We start from the raw sequence: 23058 nt of genomic DNA, 5'->3' as shown, positions 1-23058 counted from the left end.
TAAATAAACAATTTATGTTGAAGACTTATTTTTAATTTGTACATCTATCTTCTGAAATTAACTTAAAAACGCTATTTTTTTGTATAAAATTCTAGAGAATAATGTTTTACATATACATAAAATCGCGCCCTTTTTACGGAGAGTGTAGCCAGAGACTTCATCTTTCCACTTGCCACGATCCCTAAAATATTATACCTTAATTAAATTCAAAATATCACAATGAAAGAGTGTTCCGGTCAGATAACACTTAAATATTTATCCGGCACTCGTGATAGGGCGGCGGCGGCGTCTCCGCCCGGTCCGGCAGCCGCACGGCGTCCGGCCGCAGCGCCGCCTCGCGCGCGGCCGGCAGCCCGTACGGCGGGAACACCGCCACCCGCTCCGGCAGCGACAGCTCCCTCCGCAGCGGCGGCGGCGTCTCCAGCTCGGGGTTGATCACGGTGCTCCACAACAAGTTAGCCCTCATATCCGACCCCTCCGTCCGCCGCGTCCTCCGTCCCTGCCGCCGCCTCTCCGGCCGCGTGCAGACCAACTGCCCGCACTTGCAGAACTTCCGCAACCAAATGTACGTCCCCACCACGCCTATCGCCAACCCCAGCTCGAGACCGATGATAAACGCCTGAAACGCTGAAAAGTCTTCGTCGAACTTCTCGAAAGAAGTTAGAGGCTTTTCTGGAAGCTCGGGTGGTAATGTGGTCTTCGCTTCTGTTATGTTCCATACGTCGTTGACGTCCACAGCCTCCTTTTCAACCACCACGGAAACCATTTTCTCGGACATTTTCGCCATTTTTTTCTTGCATTGTTTAGTATAAGTGATTTCGCGGGAAACGATCCAAGTTTCAACGGCGACAAAATCTGGTGTACACTTTATGTTGTCGTTCCTGAACTCCAATCTATTCAACTTTCGCAGCGGTCGCAACACGTCCAGGGATAGGGACATCACGTAATTTTCACTCAAGTCCAACTTTTTCAAGTTTGGCAGCCTGTTAAAAAGTCTGTCGGGAAGACTCTTTATACGACAACCATTCAAATTCAGTATCTGTAAAAGAAACAGATAATAATAAGATCTCATTAAAAATATTGTTAATAACTACGTACTTTACGTAAAAAGAAACCTAATTACGCGCCAATTCGAAGGTGCCAATGCAGTGTTTTAAGCGAGAGAAACGAGACACCTCTTACATAGTTTTACTTTAACTACAAATGAGTATAAGTACTATAAATCATTATTTATAAATATGGCAAATGTTCTTAGCGGTCATCGAGGCGCCGTTTTTGAACATGAGAAGAAAGGGAATAAGTAATACATTCTAACTCACTTGCAGTTTTTGGTGCATAATAAGAGGTTCGTTCTTGATGTCCTCGAATATGTTTCCAGACAAGTCCAGGCTGTCCAACAGCGGAGTGTCCCAGAAGAGGTCCGATGGTATATATCGTAGCCTATTATTGCTAAGGTCTAAGTGGACTAAGTTATCTAAGCCAGAGAAAGCGTGCAAGCCGATCCAAAATATTAAGTTGTAGGAAAGGTCGAGTGCTTGCAATGACGTGTAGCCTATTGCCTGAAACAATTAAATATACTCGTAATATTTATAGTGTAAAAAATTAAAACTTAATCTATGTTGTACCTATGTAAATAGGAGACGTTCGAGGGTCGTAGGAATATACTAATGAACAAAAGCAATAATTAATGTATTTAAAAATCCTGTTAAGTTTTCAGGCAGGCAGCTGATGAAAGATCCTTCAGCGAACTTTACGTACAATCAAAACAATCGAGAAACATTTGCCTAGTAGTGACGAGATATATCAAAACCCTTAAGTTCTGACGAACTGAAGACGATGTATTTTCAAATTTAATAAGCAAAAATCAACATTAACTCAATAACAGCAGAGTTGACATCGCATTTTCAATCGGCGATACTTCCAGTAGGTAGATAACAATCTACAGTGATCTATTTTCATAAAGATAATGTAAAACATGAAATATGATAACAGATATTTCCGTACGTATATACTTAAATTGAAAGAAACCTATTTGTTCATGTTTACATTATTCTCCTTGATCACAGCGTAGTTCTGATTGTATTATCAGCTTCAAGGAAAAACATCTAAACAGAAGTGGGTGTATTACTTATTAAATAGCTTTAGCCCGCGGTTCCGTTTGCGTACAATGTCGTTTTATTGCAATTCTACGGAAACAGTACTAGTAGAGTCAATAGAAGATATGACAAAGTTTGGCGAAGTCGGCCACATGCCTAAGATCAATCCGCCTCGTAATGTACCTAATTCATGGTCAGTCGCGTCATCTTTACTTGGTATTGTGTTATCATAGCTATATTTTCAAGGTAGCACAAAGCCATCGTCACAATAAATCTTTAGAAAATTTACAAAAACACTTACTTTGAAGCAAAAGTTATCCAGTTCTGTTATAGCATTATGGCTCAAAACGTACACTTGCACTCCTTTGGGCACCCCCATTTCTATACTGATAATATTTTGATCCACACATGTCGCACGATTCAATCCATTGTCCGAATCGCAGTCGCACTGTTTCGGACACAGTTCCGCATCAACACACCCCAAAACAAACAACAATACACAATATCTCACCGCCATTTCTTATAATTTCGCACAATAAAGTAACGCGACACTTGCATTTGCATTGTCCTACAAACTTTACTGACTCACAGTATTCTATAAAATGGAGCAATGAATGATAATGCTTGGATTGATTACGCGCGCTATCACTCTGTACAATTATCAACAAAAGTGGGTTTACGTTCTTGGCTCTTATTTTACCGCAATAAAGCTCATAATTGAATCAAGTGCATAACTACTTTTCTGCTTCACTATAATGGTAGATTAGATCACTTGTTTCGTGCTGAAATAAAACTACTTATCTTTCGATGTAATACGTATATCGTGATCGTATCGCTGACTGGGTAACCTAGTATTTGGATAATGTCTTTAAACGAGTTCTTCCCATATTAAACGTCTTGAGGATGTCATCGTGCAAAATCACTTAGTGTAACGACGTAGACAACAGGTTTTCCGAAGGGATCGAAGTTTAAAGTACAAACTGTTAATTATTATTTTAGCAGTAGAAATAACACAAGAGTGAAATATAAAATTGTCATATAATATTTAACTTACACTATATACATACAGACAATAAAAATAATTAATACCTTCCTAAAGTTAAAATAATACAATGATAAAATTACGTCTGATTCTAAACATACGTACAGGTGGGATAAGTACCTACATACCTACCACTTTAATAAACATTATTTTAAAAAATCATTGAGATTAATTTCTTGAGACCAATATTTTCTGGTTTAATACAATTCGCATTTTGTGATGGTATTTTGCTTACTTAGTTTCTTATAACTTTTTTTAAGTATCTAAAACCCTCCAGTTCACGAGTAGGTTTTCAAATAGGTTTTGCACGACTGAAATGTACAAAACTAAAGTTCTGCAGCTGTTGGACCGTAACACCTTTTCATAGTGTAGTCGATGCCCATGAGAGCATTTCTCACATCATGTACCGAAGAGCTGATTGTTTCGAAGGTGCTCGCAAGCCGATTTACGGCTAGTGCCTGTAAATTAAAACGTAAAAACATAGTTTTAATTTATTGCGATCCTAAAACACTTCGAATGAAGCAATAAAAAATTATATCTATCCACAGGTGTAGTTGCGGATCAATCATTCTGTAAAAACAACACTAAAATGTTTTATAATCAACCTACACCTAAATTGATGGGGTTGTTAGTCGTTTTAGACCACAAGCTTTTTGCTAGCTTAAATAGGTAAATCTGTCAAGTGCTTTGATTCTCCTTGTAGGCGATGGGATAACAACCTGTCACTATTTGATCTATCTCTATCTCATACGCCTTCACGATGAGATAAGAGAATGTAGTTTAAAATTATTTCTAAATATTCCATTATTGGTGACAGCTTAAAAACTAAGCTAATGATTGCACCTTGCCTTGTTACGTTTCGTCCAGTTATTAACGTAAACCTCGTTAAATGAACCATAGTGACACTCATTAGATTACACTGTACACGAACATACTTACTTGAACATGTGCCGCGTCCGCAAGTCGTTCAAGGGACTTAGAATTGTCAAGCGAGGCTTGTGCCACTTGCGACATGGCGGTTGCCTGCTGACCCATAACATCAACCTGTAAATAAAGCTCACTAAAGTCAATGGCAGCAGAAGCAGACTGTAGCGGGAGCGATGATTCGGCTCGACCGCCACCAAAGGGAAGATCTTCCGCCAGGCTAGGTGTTATGCCTGGGGAACCGCGGCTCCGACGTGGTTGTGTCGCAGATTGTATATATACTCAAATCCGTGAAATCTTTGCTGGCGCGATTTAGACTTTTCGCTGTTTTTGACTGATAGCGACGCGTGATTTTATTTTTGAGACTTGTAGCGTATAATTGTCGCCACACAGACCATTAGCATAACATGTATTATATTATGTATAACAAACATAAAATACAACAGCATTTCACCAACCTCGACATGTTGGCAACCCTGAAAATATCCTGAATCAAATTAAATGCCATCATTGTTATTGCTTATGTGTATTGCTTTGTAACATAACATAGTTCAAAGTTTCTTGCAACTAGTTTAAGATTTAGTAAATGATATACCTAATAAAATATCACTTACCAATTTTTCCATTATACCTAGTTGCCTTTCATCAGACTCACTGGAAAACATATGGTCTAATTCATCATTATTTTTGTCAAAAATGTCATCCAGAGAATCATGGTCATCATCTCCATTGCATGGCTCTTCTTTGACACCTCTCTTTTTTCCTGAAAATAGTTTTACCTTTAGTCTTTGATGCTTTATTTATATACCATTTCGACAGACTATATAATGAGACACAGTAACAAATCTTTAAATATCAGTACAGATAGGCAAGCAAACATTTTTAAGTACCTTACTTTAAACTTAAATTTTTAATATAAATTTAACAATGTAATTATGAGAATGAAATGAGATAAAGAAAGGGAACATATTCTTACTTCCTGTGGCTGGTTTTCCTTCACTTAAGTCTATAATTTTCTGCTCCAATGCTGAAAGGGATCCTCCCAATTTTCCTTTTTCTATCTGCTTTTGTTTTAACATAATACTTCTCCTTTTATCTGACCAAAACTAAAAAAAAAAAATTTCCATAATGTCAAGAATAATAGGTTTATCCAAGTGAATTTTCTCATAAGTTTTAAATGAATATAATGATTACAGCTTGTATAATTTCTTTGGAAAGAAGCTGAGTGGCACATGACCACTGTCCTCAGCTTTTTAACATGACTACTGTCTATCTTCTACATCACTGTATAAAATCCTTATCCAGCTCAGATCATGATGTGTGTCAGAATGGCGGGTGTACCTCACGGATTTTAATATCTGTTTTGGGTTAAAAACGTACCTGATGTGTACCTCAGTGTACCTCTCCTAAAAATCTGTGTACCTCCTTCTATGTAAAGATTTTAAATAAAATAGGTACACCCGCGATCCTGACGTCAGGACCGCGGGTGTACTTCTAGTTAGCATATGTAGGTAAGTAAACTGTATATGTAGATTTGGTACCTCTTGTGTACCTGCAGAAACAAATATTAATTAAATAAAAAATATTAAGGGTGCTGAGAAAATGAAAAAAAAAAGTTTTTTTTCTTTGACGTCGTTTTTATTTTATAAAAATAACTACAGTATAAGTAACTAAAAATAAATTAATTGTAACAGGTGTCATTAATATAATTTATTTTAAGAAATTAATACTGTAGTTATTTTTATGTAATAAAAACCGGCCAAGTGTGAGTCGGACTCGCGCACGAAGGGTTCCGTACTATCATTTTTAGTATTTGTTGTCATAGCGGCAACAGAAATACATCACTTGTGAAAATTTCAGCTCTCTAGCTATCACGGTTTATCTACAGCCTGGAGACAGATGGACAGACAGACAGACAGTGAAGGCTTAGTAATAGGGTCCCGTTTTACCCTTTGGGTACGTAACCCTAAAAATGACGTCATAGAAAAAACATTTTTTTTTTCATTTCATCAGCACCTTTAATATTTTTTATTTAATTAATATTTGCTTCTGCAGGTACACAAGAGGTACCAAATCTACATATACAGTTTACTTACCTACATATGCTAACTAGAAGTACACCCGCGGTCCTGACGTCAGGATGGCGGGTGTACCTATTTTATTTAAAATCTTTACATAGAAGGAGGTACACAGATTTATAGGAGAGGTACACTGAGGTACACATCAAGTACGTTTTTAATCCAAAACAGATATTAAAATCCGTGAGGTACACCCGCCATTCTGACACACATAGATCATGGGTACACATTCAGATGCCTTAATATGAAAGGTTCACAATGTTTTCCCTTAAAATTTTACCAAAACAAAACAAGACAAGGTAGACAAAACCAAGTCTTGAAAAGACTGAAATACCATGTTTGTTACCATGACTTTGTGATGGAATTAAAATTCCAATAGTCAGGTTGCTAGCTTATAGCCTAAAAGAAGAATCCCAAGTTAATAAGTACACTTGATTTAATATTTTTTTTCTTTTATCTGCAGCTTCGTCCAGGCAAATTTAGTCCAACTAACAAGAGCACCTACAAGTTTTTTTTGTACTAAAGTTTGAAAGTATCCTATGTACTTCTCCATCCAGACTCTTAAATATATACATAATTATACACAGACACTCAAGAAGATATGTTGAGTAGATAATGTGTGAGAGAGGCAACAACCAAATAAACTCACTTTCGCATTTATAATATTAGTTGGGATAACAAGAACCTGACTCTTTAATGCTTCTACAAACACAAACAATATACAAAAAAAAAGTAAGACAATCAATGCACGATTTTCAAAAGTAACTAAAGCCTGGGCACCTTTATCCAGCCTTTGGTGGATTTGATAGCTCCATCAATTGAGTTTGCAATATTGGACAGCTCTATCCAACGTTTCTTGAATTTTTGTTGGCTTACTCCATACCGCAACTTTCTGTATGCGAGGTCTGGATATTTTTCCATAAATTCAACTACCGCTTTTAGTTGCGCTAGGCTTGGCCGAGTCATCTAAATAACCAGGATTGCTATTTAATAAAACCATACAGTAAGAACATAACAAAAAACATTCAAATTGCAATCGATTATTAAAATTTAGTACTAACACGGCCGTTGTCTATGTTTTCCGAATCAAGCAAATCAGACATGTCGTGTTCAATTACATTTCTACCATAATTCAGTTACAATAATTAAAATTGTTAGTCATTATTTTAGTAAAAACAAAACAAATAACAATTATTTATCAAACCCATTTCAATTTTCTGATATTGACACGAAGTGACGTTGATTTACGTTAATTTAATCGGGAATAATTGACCAAGAAATTATAAGTAAGTAGAAATGTAACAGGATCCTTACATGCGTGTCATATTTAAGATTCACGAGTCTTATCTTGAAATAGCCAATGTAGAACTCGGTAAGTACGGAATAATGAATAAAAAATAAGAAATGATGCGCCTTTTTACAAAGAGAAGGTAGGCAGAGAGAGAGAGTTTCCACGACGCATACTTATTTTGCTTTCTGACCAGATAAACCGAACTTTTTCATTACAGTTTATGTGGATATGTGTGTGTTTGTTACTCTTTCACAAACTTCTGAACGGATTTTGCATTAAACTTTGCAGTAATATAATTTAAACATTAAGTCTTAATAATAATAATATGGTGGCATATTTAGGGTGCCCACATGCTGTTGTATAGCCATCGATCAGCGATTCACCATCTGCCTAAACAACATTACGTGAGAGATTTTCGAGGCAGATGTTCGTATCTCACTCCATAGCCCAGCAATCCGGTCCACTAACATACCGTTAGCATAATCCAGACTAAGTAAATTCCTTCTTGGCAATAATTTGGCAGCTACAGAGGGTTGTCCGTTGGTGTATCTTAATGGTTCATCAAAAGTCCATAGCAGCCCTCTCATTTTAGAACAAAAGGTTTCAATGAGCCTCTTCAAGTTGGCTTCGGTCCCATGAACGGCCCCCAAATGACCAGGTCCCTATGGGCCCGGGCACATTTTATATGTACCAAAATAATAATCATTAATAATTTTAAATCTCATAAGTGAAAATCGGTATAAATTTTGTCTACCCCGCAAGGTATAAAGTTGTTGTATAGGAGTACTTGTCCAAGAAGTCGACGTTTTTCTTTAAGCGCGGCTCGATTTTCTAATGCGTTGGCTCCGTGTGTACAGGCGTCTTTAATGCTTTAATAAATAGATAGAGTCACCACTTCTCTATTAGTTCCATGGTGGCTTGATAGCCTTTTTAGTCCTCTTGAATATGGCAATACTGCTTGTTTATTATCTAACTCTGACATTTGATTGTACAAAAAAATCTTAACATTTGTCTTGTCATTCTGGAAATGAACAAATAAAATAAAAGGAGGATAATTTTATTTTGGCTTGATTTCTTTCGATTTTAGGGCATGTTTATAACATTCGAGTAAAAAGTTTTGGATTATTATATCAAATAATAAATAGTTATGTTAATTTAAGGTGAGTTATAATAATAATTGAACTTTTCAGCTGATTGTTGTTTGTATAAGATAAATGATAGGATGTTTTACTCTTTGATAATCCAGTACATTATTTCAGTCATGTATTCCTTCGAAGGCGACTTCAGGCGAAAGCCCCAACAGAATTTATCTGGTGCCAGCGCCCAGCGAAAGACTGACAGGGAAGCCTTGATATTGCAGTCACAGCAACAAAGACAAAAACGAGAGGTTTGTCTATTCTCGTTTAAAATTAATTAAAATTAATTCATTTTTATTCACTACACAGTTAAGTGTTCCTAGTTATAATTGATGTATATATAAGTAGGCACACTTAATTTTAAATATCCTTATAAAGGAGAGAGAGAGCCAGTAGTTTTGAAAAGACTGAAAGGCCAGGTTCGGTTGGATAGATTATTGATGCAATGCAAATTATTCAGCAACAGTAATTTGAGTTTTTATAAAAGTTTTTGTATAAAATTACTTGGGGTTAAATCATCTATTTGACATAAATTTTTTTTGAACTTTATTTTAATTCTCTCTCTTAGCAACAAATTTGAAATAACAAACCTAGGAAATAAGCTTTAGAGACGTTATTTATAATTGTTGACTAAGTAAAGCAGATTTTTGTGTGAATGAATTGTGTGACTTGCTTTAAATCTTTATTTGATATAGGAGTTCAGAAGGCGCCTCAACAGTACTATTAAAATCCAAGCGTATGTCCGAAGTTACCTCACAAAAAAGCATTTGAAACAATATGAGCGGGAGCAGTTTGACAGCATGTTTGTCGGGGCAAGGGCTGAAGACCACTTTGTGATATCTGCTCTAGTTGCAAAATTGCTCTTTTTCTACAATGATGGAATAGATTTTTCTAGATTGGTAATGTATCTTATTTGTTGCTTTTCATATTTTAGCAATAATTAGTTGTATTATTAAAAAAGCAGTGAACATAACAAATAAATAGCTGCTTGATTCGTGAAATGTAATATACTATGATACTTAATATTCAGTCTTAGATTCATCTTACCTGTTGTTTAACAGTATGGGACTTATTTTGTTCTGCCATACACAGCCATACACATGAGTGGGTTTGTGGTATAGTGCTTAAATTATGAAAAAGTAGGGTTTATTATATAATGTATGCATCATTCTACTTTCAGGTTGCAATCTCACAGTTATTATTAAAACAATGGAAGCAAGTGTTCAAAAGTGTAGAATCTTGTATCCAGATGAGGAGGCTCCTTGCATTGCATTTAAAATTATTGAGAAAAGAGTCTGAGGTGAGTAAATTATGGTGAGAATAGTACTTTTTGTGGGATGCGAGGTATGTTCTTCTCCCTATGTCCTTCAAGGTACTCCTAAGTATGTGTGTGCCAAATTCTATAGACTGGTCAAATAGATAGTAGACAAGCAAATAGGCTTTACCATTTATAAGTAATATTATTTTGGATAAGTATCGGGAGTACGGAATGGGACTGTTGGAGTGGGAAGACCGAATAAACGAACCTTGAACAAATCGGAGACATTGTAAAAAAATGGTCTGGTTAAGAGTACCCGAAACCAATGAGCTTGCATGAAGAGAGTGATGAATGTAGATAAGCGAAAGAAGTGTGCAGGGATTGTGGCAAGTGGAAAGATGTGGTCTCTGCCGACCCCTCCGGGAAAGAGGTGTCATTTATGTATGTGGTACAGATATGGATTTCACTATTGATGCTAGTCACATTTGTGATTAGCAGCTATAAGTTTATACATGACTTTAATGGAGAATTTGGAGAAAGAAGAAGTTGAATTTGTTTTTTATATTCATTTCAGATTCCCCTGGCAGTGCCTCTGAGAATGTTTGAAGTGTTCACTTCTCTGTCTTCGGCCGAAGCAGTGATGCCTTATGATGAAGTTGTAAATACCATTGGCAATACATATCTTTATCTTGTCAAAAGAGGTAAAACTTTCCCTTAAAAATAAACATTTTGTGTATCTACTTTTTCGACCTTGGCATGAATGAAGATTAAATTGTACAAAAATATTGTAGTAGTTTTGTAATATATATATTTTATTGGTCACAACTTCATGGATATAATGTTATCAAATAAAAATAAGTCTTTTTTGACATTTAATCTAAACATTTAAATTAAAAGTAAGGTAACCAACCAGCGCTGATCTCAAATAATCACTAGTATTTATATGTACAAGTACTAATACTATTTATATTTATTAAATGATGCTATGTATTTTCAATGTTTACGACATTCATCCATTATGTAATAATTTCAAATAATAAAAATTGCAGGCTATTTCAAGGACCTGTGCGCTTTATTGTGCCAAAAGACCCCCCCACTCTATGGACCATCTCCAAACCCACCAACTCCACTCTGTGGAGCACTACTCGACCTCATCGAGAGACCACTGCATTTGACCGTTCTTGACATACCAGGATATGAGTACGTTTGTGGTTGTTTTTTTTAATACAGTGTCATTGATAAATTAGTCGTTATATTAATCTAGTTCATTTTTTTTTTCAATTTAGGTTTAATATATTTTTATTTTAATAAATAATTTGATATACGAAATTTTAAACGATTTGCCAATGTTTGTTTACAGCGATACCATCATGTCTGAATTCGCATCGGCATTCCTCTGTAACCCTTATCCGGAGCCTGTAGAAATGTTCATACTGCCATCCCTTTCGGACCGGAACAACCACAAATTCCCGTTCTGCTCCCTCGTGCGGTGTCTACGGGATGACGACAAGTTTAATAGTAAAAGTTTAGTGAACGACTCCTGGCTGTTGCATTCTGTATTGTCTTTAGAGCCACCGGACTGTGGTAAGTGCGCAATTTTGTTTTTAAGTTCTTGCTTTGTAGGAGGTTAAATTTTACCATCACTTAATCATAATATATGTATCATTTCAGATAGTATTTCAATTCAACCTTTTAAACAAGCTTTAAATGTTGAATTGATTTTGAGCTTGAGAAATGAAACTTATTGCAATGATATAAAGTTAAAATTATTGGACACATTAAATTTTTATTAAGAGATATAAAGAGCACTTACACAAGTAATACTTTAATTATTATTAATTCATACTAAAAACAATCCAAAAATATTCACCTTAAATTTTAATTTTATTACAGTTAGCCAACTAAGAAAATGGGACAGTCCGAAAAACCCCATCGTGTTAGATTACCTTAAACTAATAGCCAAATTAACTGTTAATGTTTGTAATAAGCAAATTTCGTATGAGTATGAAGATTCACTGTACAGTCAAGAAACTGCAGCTGATAAGGATGACGACAGTGATAGTGAAACTGAGGTGAACCCTACGTCTGTGAGGGAGCAGACCTTACTCACGCGTTGTATAGAATTGCTGAATGAACCGGACCGTTTTGTGATGGTCATTTGCACTCAAATCACGGCGATGGACCTTACCGACGAGTTCTTAGACTGCGTATCTGAAATTTGCCATAATTTACTGCTCAGCCATAGAATGGCCTTGCACAAATACAGGTGAGAATAATTTAGTTTCGTATTAATTATCGCAGTACCTATACAAAATATTAGCTTTATTGGCCCTTTAAACGCATGTGAATTTTTGACATAATTTGGAAATGCTGAATTTTACTTATTCACCAAATCTTTTCATGTCGACAATGTGCATTCGTTAACGGTTAAGATTTATGATCTATATCTTTTCCGTGCCATTAGTAGTCGTTCGGACACAGCTTATTATTTTTATACTTTCTTTCCAGACTGTTGTACACACTAGCGTTCAAACCTATATTCCTGCGCGGTCTGTGGCGCTGGTTGAGCAGCATGAGCCACGAGTCCTCATTCGGCGGTTCGGCCACGCCGCTGCTAGCGGCGTTGTCGCGAGGCCTCGGCGCTGACTCCGCTGTGCTGGGCCTCGACCGGCTGCTGGCGCCGTTAGCGGTGTTCTGTGCTCTGTTCTCGCTGCTCATTGGCACGTTGCACGACACGGAGTTCTGTAGGGACCCGGAAGACGATGAGAGCCTGAGCTGTAAGTTTAGTTTTGATGATATATTTTTGTCTTAAATTATCCTTCTTAAAAATTTTTCTATCATTATGTCATTATAAGCACTGTGACATATAGCTCGGCCGTGAAGCCAGCGAATTTGGCACCACTTACAAAAAGCGACGAATGTAGCGCCATCTACAAAAGAATACTGGGTTTTCAAATCCTAAGTAAAGTTTTTACCGGAATGAAAATGTCCTTCTCCAGATTCATAATTATATGCACGCAAAATTTCAAGTAGATTGGTTCAGTAGATAACGCCTGAAAAGGCAACAAACAACCAAATAAACTTACATTCGCATTTTCCACATCAGCTGGGATTATGATCCCAGCTGATGTGGAAAATAGCCCAGCTGTTTGGTATGCCAAACAGTGACAATTCCCATAAGGTTGGTTTACTATGTGCGACATCAGTAGGTACAGCGCCGGAGCCGAGCGCGGGCGCGGGCGCGGGCCGCGTGCACGCGTTCTCGTTCGCGGAGCTGGGCGCGCTGTGCCGCACGCTGCGCCACGCGTGCCTGGGGCTGCTGGAGCTGGCCGTGCCGGGCGCGCGGCCCGCCGTCGCCGCGCCCTACCGCCACGCCGTCAGCAGCGCCGCGCAGGGCGCCGAGCACACGGCGGCCTGGTCGCATCTCTTCAAGGTACGGACATTTATACTGATATGAACGTACAGAAATTTTGTCACTTTGATTTCTAGAGTGTTTAAGCCATAATAAAAAATATCTTTGTTATGAAAAAAACTGTTTTTGGATGCATAATTTTAAAGTTTAGTGGCTTTTATGAATTTCTGTCTCGATGCAAAAGTAATTAAGCTTTGTTCTACATGGCTTGAGAGGAAAAAACTAACCCTGATATTTTACCGTACTATCTTGATTTTTCTATATTGTACACTCTTCGCAATTTTATTCCTTAGTGTTTCAGTAGCTAAATACAGTTAGTACAGTGTATACATATGTTATAAAAACATGTAATAATTTGTGTAGGTGTGCACGCACCTCCTCCGCTTGCTGTACGACCGCGACGCGCGCCTGCAGTTCTGCGGCGCGGAGTCGTGGCCGGCGCCCGACGCCGTGCCCGAGGCCGGCGCCGGCGCGCTGCTGGCGGCCGGCGCGCGCCGCGCTCGCGGGCCCGCCGCGCCGCCCAGGGACGCCGGTCAGTTGTTCATAATACTGTCCATTGATACTGTTACAAATTAAAAAATATATATTTTAACATTTGGATTTCGAAAGGTCTCCCTCGGTTAAGAATTGGTATTTTTCTTGTGTTTTCTCGGTTACCTACCTTATTTTAATGAATGCAATACAATATTTTGTGTTACAGAAGAAGGCCCACCACTCACTATAAAAGAGCTGAGAACGGTCACAATTCTACGGGAAATACCGTTCGTGGTACCGTTTTCTACGAGAGTTTTAATATTCCAAGGATTACTTATTAGGTATGTATCAAAGTCTAATGAGGTCGTACTAAAAGAAGTCTTAGGGATTTGTTATAATTTTGTTTGTCTGTTGCAGGGAAAAACACGATCACTGGTATGAAATGAGTAATTTCAACGAAGGCCCCTCAATAAATATCAGTGTTCGGCGTACGCACTTATACGAAGATGCATTCGACAAACTTAGCCCTAGTAATGGTGAGTACTGATGTTTATATGCATAGTAACCCATATTATATTAGAAATATTTAAGCTTCTCTTCCATCTTATATAAGCCACATTGCCATCAGGCAGAATGAGGTCAAAGGCACTTAAATATCCAGGTGTATTTAGATTAAGGGGAAAACAATTTAACTGCATTAAGATTGTGATTATGAGCTGAAACAAACTCAAAATTCAATGTGAACACATAATGAGTACAAATGTGTGATAGTGATAAGGTAGAAAACATTGGAAAAATGTGTGAATCGGCTACATTAAAAAAAAATAATAATAAAATTAATGACTACCAAATGAACTTTCGAAAATCTCTTTTCATACAGTCACTCCATGGCCCCTGCCATCAACTTATTTAACTGCTTAAAAATATATAAAATTCCGTTGTGTTTTATCAGAACCGGACATGAAGCTAAAGCTACGCGTGCAACTGATCAATCAGGCGGGCGCGGAGGAGGCCGGGGTCGACGGCGGAGGATTGTTCCGGGAGTTCCTCTCTGAACTCCTCAAGTAAGTTACCCTGAGCCTTCCTTTATATAGCTACCTTTATCTTACTCCTCTCATCATAAACTAGTCTGTTACAGTCTTACAACAACCTTCTTTTGTTCTTTAGTCCGGCAATGATTCTATTTCACTTTTCTTTGGTGTTGCCTTCTACCACAACTATAGGAGATAATGTAATAGTCTTATTTAACTATATATAACATTATTTGTTTCCAAATAAAAATAATTATTCTCATTATTTTCAGATCTGCATTCGACCCTAACCGGGGTTTATTTAGACTAACAAAAGACAACATGCTGTATCCGAATCCAGGGGTGAACTTGCTATATGATGACTTTACTATGCATTATTATTTCGTCGGCAGAATGTTAGGGAAGGTAAGGTTCGCCGTTCTTTATACATTCAAATGTAAAATAAAGTTTTATCTAATTCATCGTTTAAGTTTGACGAAGATATTAAGTTCAATGAGCAGATTTTGAAATTTAAGTATTTAGTAGTAGGATGCTTTATTGCAAGATCTTAAGATCCATTTTTGAATTAAATTACTGGTACGATTTTTTGTTTAATTTTGCTCTCATTTGTGAATCTTGTTGTGTATTTACCCAGGCGTTATACGAGAATCTCCTCGTGGAACTCCCGCTCGCGGAGTTCTTCCTCAGCAAGCTGTGCTCGTCGCGCGAGCCCGACGTGCACGCGCTGGCGTCGCTGGACCCGGGCCTGTACCGCGGGCTGCTGCTGCTGCGCGCGCACCGCCGCCAGGACGTGCCCGACCTGGGGCTCGACTTCACGCTCGTCAGCGTCGAGCTGGGCGAGCAGAGGGTGCGCACCGCTCCTGATGGAACATTCTAGAACATACATACATATCGGTCACGGCTATATCCCTTGCGGGGTAGACAGAGCCAACGGTCTTGAAAAGACTGAATGGCCACGTTCAGCTGTTTGGCTTAACGATAGAATTGAGATTCAAATAGTGACGGGTTGTTAGCCCATCGCCTAAAAAAGAATCCCAAGTTTGTAAGCCTATCCCTTAGTCGCCTTTTACGACATCCATGGGAACGAGATGGAGTGTTCCTATTATTATTTTTTATTGGTGCCGGGAACCTAATAGAACATTCTAAAATGTTTTCAAACCTTTTAGCACAGTTACTACTGGCGGACTTTTTTGTACTGTCGGCTGAATTAGAAAGCGTGGTGCTGCGAAAATGTTTAAAGCAAGACAGAGTGAAAGAATTAAGAGTTCTATTAGAGTACTTGTCATTATGTAAGAATGACAATACTACAATTTATAAAAATGACTTGATATTCTGAACTCGACCTCAGTTCAGACGACAGTTCTTAATTTTAGGTGTGATTATTGGGAAAGCAAGAAATACATGTTATGTCAAATTAATTTCTAAAATATAAGAAAAATCCTTAACACAGGAGTTTAGTTCACTTTAGGAGAACTGATATTTTGTTACAGATAGACGAACTGAAACCGGGTGGTGCCAACATTCCTGTCACCGCCGAAAATAGAATAGAGTATATACATTTAGTAGCTGACTACAAACTAAACAGGTGCGGACTTCAATTTAATGTATTAACAACAAATTAATATATGTAATACTGTATTTTAATATGTCAAGATTTGTTCCTATTCTTCTATCATTATAATTTTAATCGATTGTTCGCATAGTTATTGTGCCTTCAAGACTTTGGTTACCTAAAATGTACATGTGAATGATATTACATCCTGTGAAAAGATTTTACATTCGGAAAGCAGAAATCTTTCCAAAGCATGTAAAGTATCGATCGATAAAAAGAGACAAATTTGCCATATTTTTTTATTAAAACATTTGTTTTTTAGGCAAATAAGGTTACAGTGCAACGCGTTCAAACGGGGCCTGACGTCCGTAGTGAATGCAGAGTGGCTGCGAATGTTCTCATGTAGAGAGTTGCAGCTTCTTATCTCTGGAGCAGAGGTTCCCATTGACCTGGACGACCTGAGGAGACATACCCAGTACTCAGGTCAGTGAAAAAGAATCAGGATATCAGTTTTTACACAGACATATATCACAGCTTTATCCCTTACAATAAACAGAACCCGTAGCTACATGACACAGGCCACGTTTAGCTAGATGTCTAAATGTTGGAATTCAGATTCAGAGAAAGTGTCATAGGTTGCTCGCCCATCGCCTAAAGAGTCCCAAGTTTAAAATCCTTTACTCCTATAATTTATAAAAAACCAGCACAATATAAATCCCATTAAACTTATTGAGCAGTCAATCACTTATTCATTTTTTTTCAATTCCATCATTAAGACATCCGATTGTGGTCTTCTCCAGATCTTTTTCTGTGCCCCATTCCCGTAAAGGATTAAAATGGCATATTAATTGTTAATGTGACTCAGATTTCTTAAATTACTATTTGTTGAACAGGTGGTTTCTCCGACACACACCCGACGGTGCAATGTTTCTGGAAGGTCGTGGAGAACTTCACGGACGACCAGAGGCGGCAACTACTCAAATTCGTCACCAGTTGCTCGAGGCCGCCGCTATTAGGATTCAAGGTTATTATAAAAATAAAAATATTTTTTTGTCAGATTCCATGATCCATAGTTTTGTTAAGCATTGTTAGTAAGTTTATCGATATGAAAGTAAGTTTGTGTGATTGTCTTTCACGTCAAAACCGCTGAATAGACTTAAAACGGGTATGAAATTATGAGTAAGCGCCGGAGTCCGTCTGTGATCCGACTAAGCCCTCGTAACATGACACGCGCGACGCCGTTTTTATCGCGCGATAAACTATCGCTGTCCCGTTTCACGTCATAACAAATAGCGAAACTGCGATAGGTTATCACACGGTAAAAACGGCGTCGCGCGTGCCATGCCAAGGGGAAAGGAATGCAAAGGTCATAACGTAGAGAGACTGTCATCTCCATTTTATAATGCTTGTCAGCCACGTTGGATAACCGTTATACATTTAGTTGCCTGTATATGAAAGTATCCTCACTATTTTCCCTCATCTTAAGAACATCGGTTACCATCCAAACACGCTTTTATGATGGATTTATATGTCACTATATAAATATTTTTCATAACCAGGACCTCCAGCCACCATTCTGCATACAATCAGCGGGCGCATCTTACCGTCTCCCGTCATCTTCCACGTGTATGAACCTGCTGAAATTGCCGGAGTTCCACTCGGAGGACCAGCTGGCAGAGAAACTATTGTATGCCATACAGGCCGGCGCCGGCTTCGAACTTAGCTAAAAGTGAGTACTTCCCTGTTTGACCATAGAGCTGTCTATGAAACTGCTAAAGTCCCACTCGGAGAGCCAGCTCGCAGAGAAACTATTCTACGCCATAACGGCCGGCGCCAGCTTCGAACTCAGTTAGACGTGAGTACTTATCATCAATCTTTAGGCTCAGGAGGTTGAACTCAATAAAGTTGAAATTCGAAAATGAAGAATATTTGGTTTTCATGGTTTTTCAAAATGTTGAATTCTTATTATTTTGGACTTTTAAATCGTTGAATTCCCATAATGTTGATTTATTTTTGACCATAGAGTTGTCTATGAAACTGCTAGAGTTTTACTCGGAAAATCAGCTGCTAGCACAGAAGCTTCTGTATGTCATACAAGTAAGGGGATGCGGTTCGTACTTTGCTAGAAGTGAGTTACTGCAGAGAAAACCAAATATTCGTTTAATTTAATATAAACAGAAGCAACGGCTACCAAAGTAATTTAGTCACATCGCAGTAGGTCGCGTCGTGTCGCTAGTGGAGTTTAACAGCTATATTGTCCTGTTACTAGTTAATTGCTTGCTGTTATAATAATAGCTTTGTGAGATACTGGTATTCCCGTTTTATAATTCATTGATACAGCTTTTATTAATATTTTAACGCATTCTTATTATTTGTGACGTTTTCATTTCAGGATCAAATGTCGTCCGTGGCGAGACTCATGCGTGGATTATGTTGAAGATGTATACATTTATTGTACATTTTATTTCTCTACAATATTATTATCATAATAATATTTTAAATCTTATTGTGATAATGTATTAGAACTTATACATATAGTATTTAATGTTGTAAATGTTACCTACTTACTGTTCGACTATACTTTTTTTTCATTTACTGTTGTGACTATTTCTATGAAATCTATTTATTTTTCCTAAAGGTTTCTTATTCTTAACTATGTGAACGACAAAAATATTAATAATTAGATACGTGTTGTGGTTACTGATGTTTGTAGGTGTAAATAAAATTAGAAAAATATTCGAATTTATATATCTCTTACAACATAGGTATATGAAATTGTATAAAAGATATATTTTTTGTTCGTTTGAACTTGTATGTGAATGCAATGGATTATTTTAAATGCGAATAGTCGCATTTTACACGAGTCATCGCTCCTCTATTTGTTTAAAAGCGATTTTATATTTTAGTACCTATACAATAAAGCTGTCAACTCCGTGTTTCTGTTTTTCACTATATCTTTGTAACCTCAATAAAGTATGTATTATAATTTACAGCATAGGCCATGTTTAACTAAGTGCATTAAACATAGTCACTGTTACTTTTTCAATTGTTTAGCTGCGGTACGATGAAACAAAAAGGTCGCATACTCGGAATCATTTTTTAACAGAACGTTTTTTAACAGTACCACAGAATTAGTAATAGTATCTACTCTTGATATTAAAAAAAAGTTTTTGCTCATATAAATAACAGTGCAATGTTATTTCCCACATCCCAAAGACAGTGTTTAATCCTATATTTATGCCACACCCTAATCATTTTGATATATTTCAACTGTCGTCAGTGAGTTGTTTGCCATAGGACACCTCAGAGAATTAGAAAAAGCGTGATACGAGATACGACAGTGATGTATATTAGTTGAAAGTGTTTGTTTAGTAACAGCCACACCGTGCCTCTGCGGTAGGTAAAGAAGTGATGTTATACCACCCTGTATATAGCTTATTATTCACCCACCGATCACTCAGAGATTGAATGGGCGATACGAATTCAATTAAAGATTTATTGCCACCATCACGTGAGCGTTCCAGCAAAGAGCGCATCTATCACGTACTGTCGGGATCTAAAGCGGCAAACTTGTCGTTTCTTGTACGACTGACGGACAAAGTCTAGTAGTAGTAGTAACAAGCCTAGGCTATATAGTTTTCTTTTTCAATATTTTAGTACTAAACATCGCTTTTTTAACTTCATCATTATTATGAATGATTTTATGATTGTTTTCATGATTTTCCGGTCAGATCTTAGCTTGGCAATTGTTCCGGGCAATATCATTTCTGAAATTACTCGTATGAAACTACTCTCAAGATATAATGAGCGATTGGAATGATAGCTTATTTAAGTTTTATAAAATTATGATCTCAGTGGCAGATTTGTGCTCCAGTTGGTACCTGTAGGTACTATTCTGAACACAAATTAAAGCTTTAATTCATGAATTTAACTTGCCTTACCTTTGTATTTACGTAAACACAGTTTTAATTTATTTTTGTCTTCCAGTTTGGAAATTATGAAAACCATAGCGTCAGCGACTGTACCAGCGGTCATACATACCTGCTAACGAGGTTTATCGCGGGCTCATTTACCTCGTTTTAAACATCAATAGAATGCTTAATAAATTACACATCTAATAAGTAACCGTGAACTTAAGCTTGGAGCTCATCAATAACGCGCATTAATATTGGCTTAGGTGCATTCATCGGTTCCAAGATGGCGGGCTCTCGCCGCCATTAGCGTTTTGACAGTTGCAATCAATCTCGGCTGATGAATGAGGTTTGTTCGCAAGCGTGCGTGCCTGAGCCGTGTGCGGTAGCCACCGGCTCAGATCTTGCCCACGAACCCTAATTCCACATAACTGGCTTGTACATCACATTGTCAAAGTTAGCAACAATCATTCATCACAATTTTATGCTTCGTAATCATGATTATCCTAAGATACAAATCTTTTGATTCATTGTCATGGTCTTTGGAAAACTTATAAGATTTAAACTAAAGGCAAGGACTAAGTTCTGCAGGGATTTAATTGTCCATGATGATCCTCGAAACTGTTCTGTAGATACTTTTCTTCTTTCTAAGTAATCAATAGTGTCAGTCTCAGTTTAGTATATTATCGAGATCAAGCAAGTAGAAAAATGTAGATAGTTTTATGCCTAACTCTTCTGGAAAGGTGTATGTTGTGTTTTGTAATATCTATACATCGGATAAAAGATGAATTTAAGTCACTCGGTGAGTCACAGGGCCACCACGTTCGCGGCAACTATAATTCTGTGCCAATGAAAAGATTGAACGACTCGTCGACTCGTAATGAGAATAAAATGACCAACACATTTAAAATTTATTATTCAATGACGTATACGATTCAAGGAAAATAATGAAAAATCAAAGGTACGAGTATCTATAGGCCACAACACCTACGAAAAATTAAGACAAATGCAGAAGTGTTGTAACGCTAAAATAATTTCAAGCTTATATACACAATAAGAAATGCTAAAATATGTGTTTATTGTTCGCTCTAATAAGCAGTTATTATAGAAAATAAACTCGGTACACGATGATCGATCACCCTGACTTGCAAGGCGTTGTTCGCATTTACGCGCCATCTAAAGCGATTTTGCATGTGTCATTTAATTAATTAAGCTTGAAATCAGACACGAAGCACAAACACATTGATCATTGGTCTATATAGGTAGATGCCGAGATCCAGAAGATATTAGAAACATACATACATACATATAAACATATCTATATCCCTTGCGGGGTAGATAGAGCCTATTAGTTACAGTCTGGTAACTAATAGGCCGAGCCGGGCCGAGAGATTGTTTTTTTTCTGTTTGTTTGGCTAAATTATAGAATTGAGATTCATATATATATTACCGGCACCAATACAAAAAAGAATAGGACCACTCCATCTCTTTCCCATGGATGCCGTAAAAGGGGACTATGGGATAGGCTTACAAGCTTGAGATTCTGTTTTTTAGGCGATGGGCTAGCAACCTGTCACTATTCGAATCTCAATTCTATCATTAAGCCAAATAGCTGAACGTGGCTATCAGTTTTTTCAAAACTGTTGGCTCTGTCTACCCCGCAAGGGATATAGACGAGATTATATGTATGTATAAGATTCATAAAGTGACAGGTTGAAATCCCTTCGCCTAAAAAAAGAATCCCGAATTTATAAGCCTAACCTTTAGGTGCCTCTTACGACATCCATTGGAAAGAGATGAAGTGGTCCTATTCTTTTTTATATTGGTGCCGGGAACCACACGGCACTATATCAAAAACTATGTTTTCAATCAAAATCATGTATGTTCTCACATTCCTTTTCTTTAAAGACATGCATATATATAAAATATGCAAAATAGAAAAGATAAAAAAATACATACCTACTGGTTGCCACAAATAAGTCAATCTTACGTTTTATACAATTCAAAGCGCACTTTCCGTGTCTTATCCATACTGCGTGAATGACCAATTTACTCAAACCCAATAAGCGCAAAATCGTCATAATATTTTGCATACTCCAGCTTGCATGAAGGGTTTCTTGGGTTTTACTTTACATTGTTACTATGACGACGGTCAGCTATTCCGAGTTGTATATGGAGCCTTTGTCAGCTGAAGGTCTCATTTGCAGGCCAATCACGTTCAGGTACGCCTGTGACGGCACATGTACAGATTTGGTGACAACTCATTTGCTTTGCAACATTGTTCATCAAATTGCAATGTGTGGAAAGTTACCTATCGACGACTGAATAAAAATATTCAGCGGCCCGTGTGGACGTGATTTGGTAACAAGATTTTGTGCATGCGAAGTGCCTGTGTGATTTGTTGGCTTACAGTATTTCTACAGTTTTCTTTGTAGCTTAGTCTTACAACATATGCATCAATATAATAATATATTAATATATTGATGCATAATAGCTAATAATACCTTTACGGGAATAATACTAACATCATAAAATATTATCTTTTTATCCCCAATCCTAGATAAGTCTGAATAATTTAGGACACTGACTATGGGTGCTACATTAGCCCATTAAAATTCTGCACATACGTTACCGCTCGTGGGTTTGACTAGAAGCACCGGTTGCATAAAGATACAATCAAAGGGAAATAAATTGCAATTTGTTGCGTGGCTGTTATAGGTAATCAAGGCCCTGCCTTGCCTACAGGATAGTGTTGTAATTAGAATTGGTGTCAAATGGTTATTTTCGAATTAGATTCGTTTAGGTGTGGATTGAGGTGGAGCATGTGTAGATTCATCGTAATTTCATCATAAT

At 37.4% G+C, this 23058-nt stretch overlaps 3 protein-coding genes across 5 annotated transcripts; 1 reads left to right on the top strand and 2 right to left on the bottom strand.

Annotated features, from left to right (window-relative positions):
* Positions 1–11: 11 nt before the first annotated feature.
* Positions 12–2717, bottom strand: LOC106140132 (SLIT and NTRK-like protein 2). 2 transcript variants are annotated; one of them, XM_013341665.2, is made up of 3 exons: positions 2398–2716; positions 1320–1559; positions 12–1039 (listed from the first exon to the last, which is right to left on the bottom strand). In XM_013341665.2, exons 1-3 carry the CDS (start codon positions 2611–2613, stop codon positions 248–250), a joined length of 1248 nt encoding a protein of 415 aa, XP_013197119.2. In that variant the 5' UTR covers positions 2614–2716; the 3' UTR covers positions 12–247. The 2 variants fall into 2 exon arrangements, with proteins under 2 accessions (XP_013197119.2, XP_060804091.1); XM_060948108.1 differs by lacking the exon at positions 1320–1559 and having other exon boundaries at positions 2398–2717.
* Positions 2718–3115: 398 nt separating this feature from the next.
* LOC106140133 (uncharacterized) lies at positions 3116–7353 on the bottom strand. Of its 2 annotated transcripts, none has more exons than XM_013341667.2 (6): positions 7202–7353; positions 6921–7106; positions 5039–5168; positions 4677–4825; positions 4078–4182; positions 3116–3596 (listed from the first exon to the last, which is right to left on the bottom strand). In XM_013341667.2, exons 1-6 carry the CDS (start codon positions 7241–7243, stop codon positions 3465–3467), a joined length of 744 nt encoding a protein of 247 aa, XP_013197121.2. In that variant the 5' UTR covers positions 7244–7353; the 3' UTR covers positions 3116–3464. The 2 variants fall into 2 exon arrangements, with proteins under 2 accessions (XP_013197121.2, XP_013197122.2); XM_013341668.2 differs by having other exon boundaries at positions 6921–7123; positions 7202–7334.
* A 1063-nt stretch (positions 7354–8416) lies between these two features.
* LOC106140134 (ubiquitin-protein ligase E3C) lies at positions 8417–19246 on the top strand. The gene is made up of 21 exons (XM_060950966.1): positions 8417–8591; positions 8691–8818; positions 9263–9466; positions 9748–9867; positions 10400–10526; positions 10875–11025; positions 11186–11409; positions 11719–12091; positions 12334–12602; positions 13032–13258; positions 13601–13769; positions 13938–14052; positions 14129–14247; positions 14664–14775; positions 15015–15147; positions 15377–15589; positions 16233–16327; positions 16617–16777; positions 17188–17318; positions 17854–18023; positions 18687–19246. The coding sequence occupies exons 2-20, from the start codon at positions 8693–8695 to the stop codon at positions 18019–18021; spliced, it is 3237 nt and encodes a 1078-aa protein (XP_060806949.1). The 5' UTR covers positions 8417–8591; positions 8691–8692; the 3' UTR covers positions 18022–18023; positions 18687–19246.
* The last annotated feature ends 3812 nt before the right edge of the window (positions 19247–23058 follow it).

Source organism: Amyelois transitella, chromosome 3 (assembly GCF_032362555.1).
Source record: "Amyelois transitella isolate CPQ chromosome 3, ilAmyTran1.1, whole genome shotgun sequence".
NCBI classification, from domain to species: domain Eukaryota; kingdom Metazoa; phylum Arthropoda; class Insecta; order Lepidoptera; family Pyralidae; genus Amyelois; species Amyelois transitella.
This window is presented reverse-complemented; position numbering and strand designations above follow the sequence as displayed.

Coding starts and splice junctions, on each gene's coding strand:
- LOC106140132 (XM_013341665.2), bottom strand. CDS start 2,613: ATGGCGGTGAGATATTGTGTATTGTTGTTTGTTTTGGGGTGTGTTGAT. Junction 1,560..2,397: donor TGGATAACTTTTGCTTCAAA/GTAAGTGTTTTT, acceptor TAATTGTTTCAG/GCAATAGGCTACACGTCATT. Junction 1,040..1,319: donor TTATGCACCAAAAACTGCAA/GTGAGTTAGAAT, acceptor TTTCTTTTACAG/ATACTGAATTTGAATGGTTG.
- LOC106140133 (XM_013341667.2), bottom strand. CDS start 7,243: ATGTCTGATTTGCTTGATTCGGAAAACATAGACAACGGCCGT. Junction 7,107..7,201: donor AAAACATAGACAACGGCCGT/GTTAGTACTAAA, acceptor CTGGTTATTTAG/ATGACTCGGCCAAGCCTAGC. Junction 3,597..4,077: donor CGGACGCGGCACATGTTCAA/GTAAGTATGTTC, acceptor TTTAATTTACAG/GCACTAGCCGTAAATCGGCT.
- LOC106140134 (XM_060950966.1), top strand. CDS start 8,693: ATGTATTCCTTCGAAGGCGACTTCAGGCGAAAGCCCCAACAGAATTTA. Junction 14,053..14,128: donor TTCCAAGGATTACTTATTAG/GTATGTATCAAA, acceptor TGTCTGTTGCAG/GGAAAAACACGATCACTGGT. Junction 14,248..14,663: donor CAAACTTAGCCCTAGTAATG/GTGAGTACTGAT, acceptor GTGTTTTATCAG/AACCGGACATGAAGCTAAAG.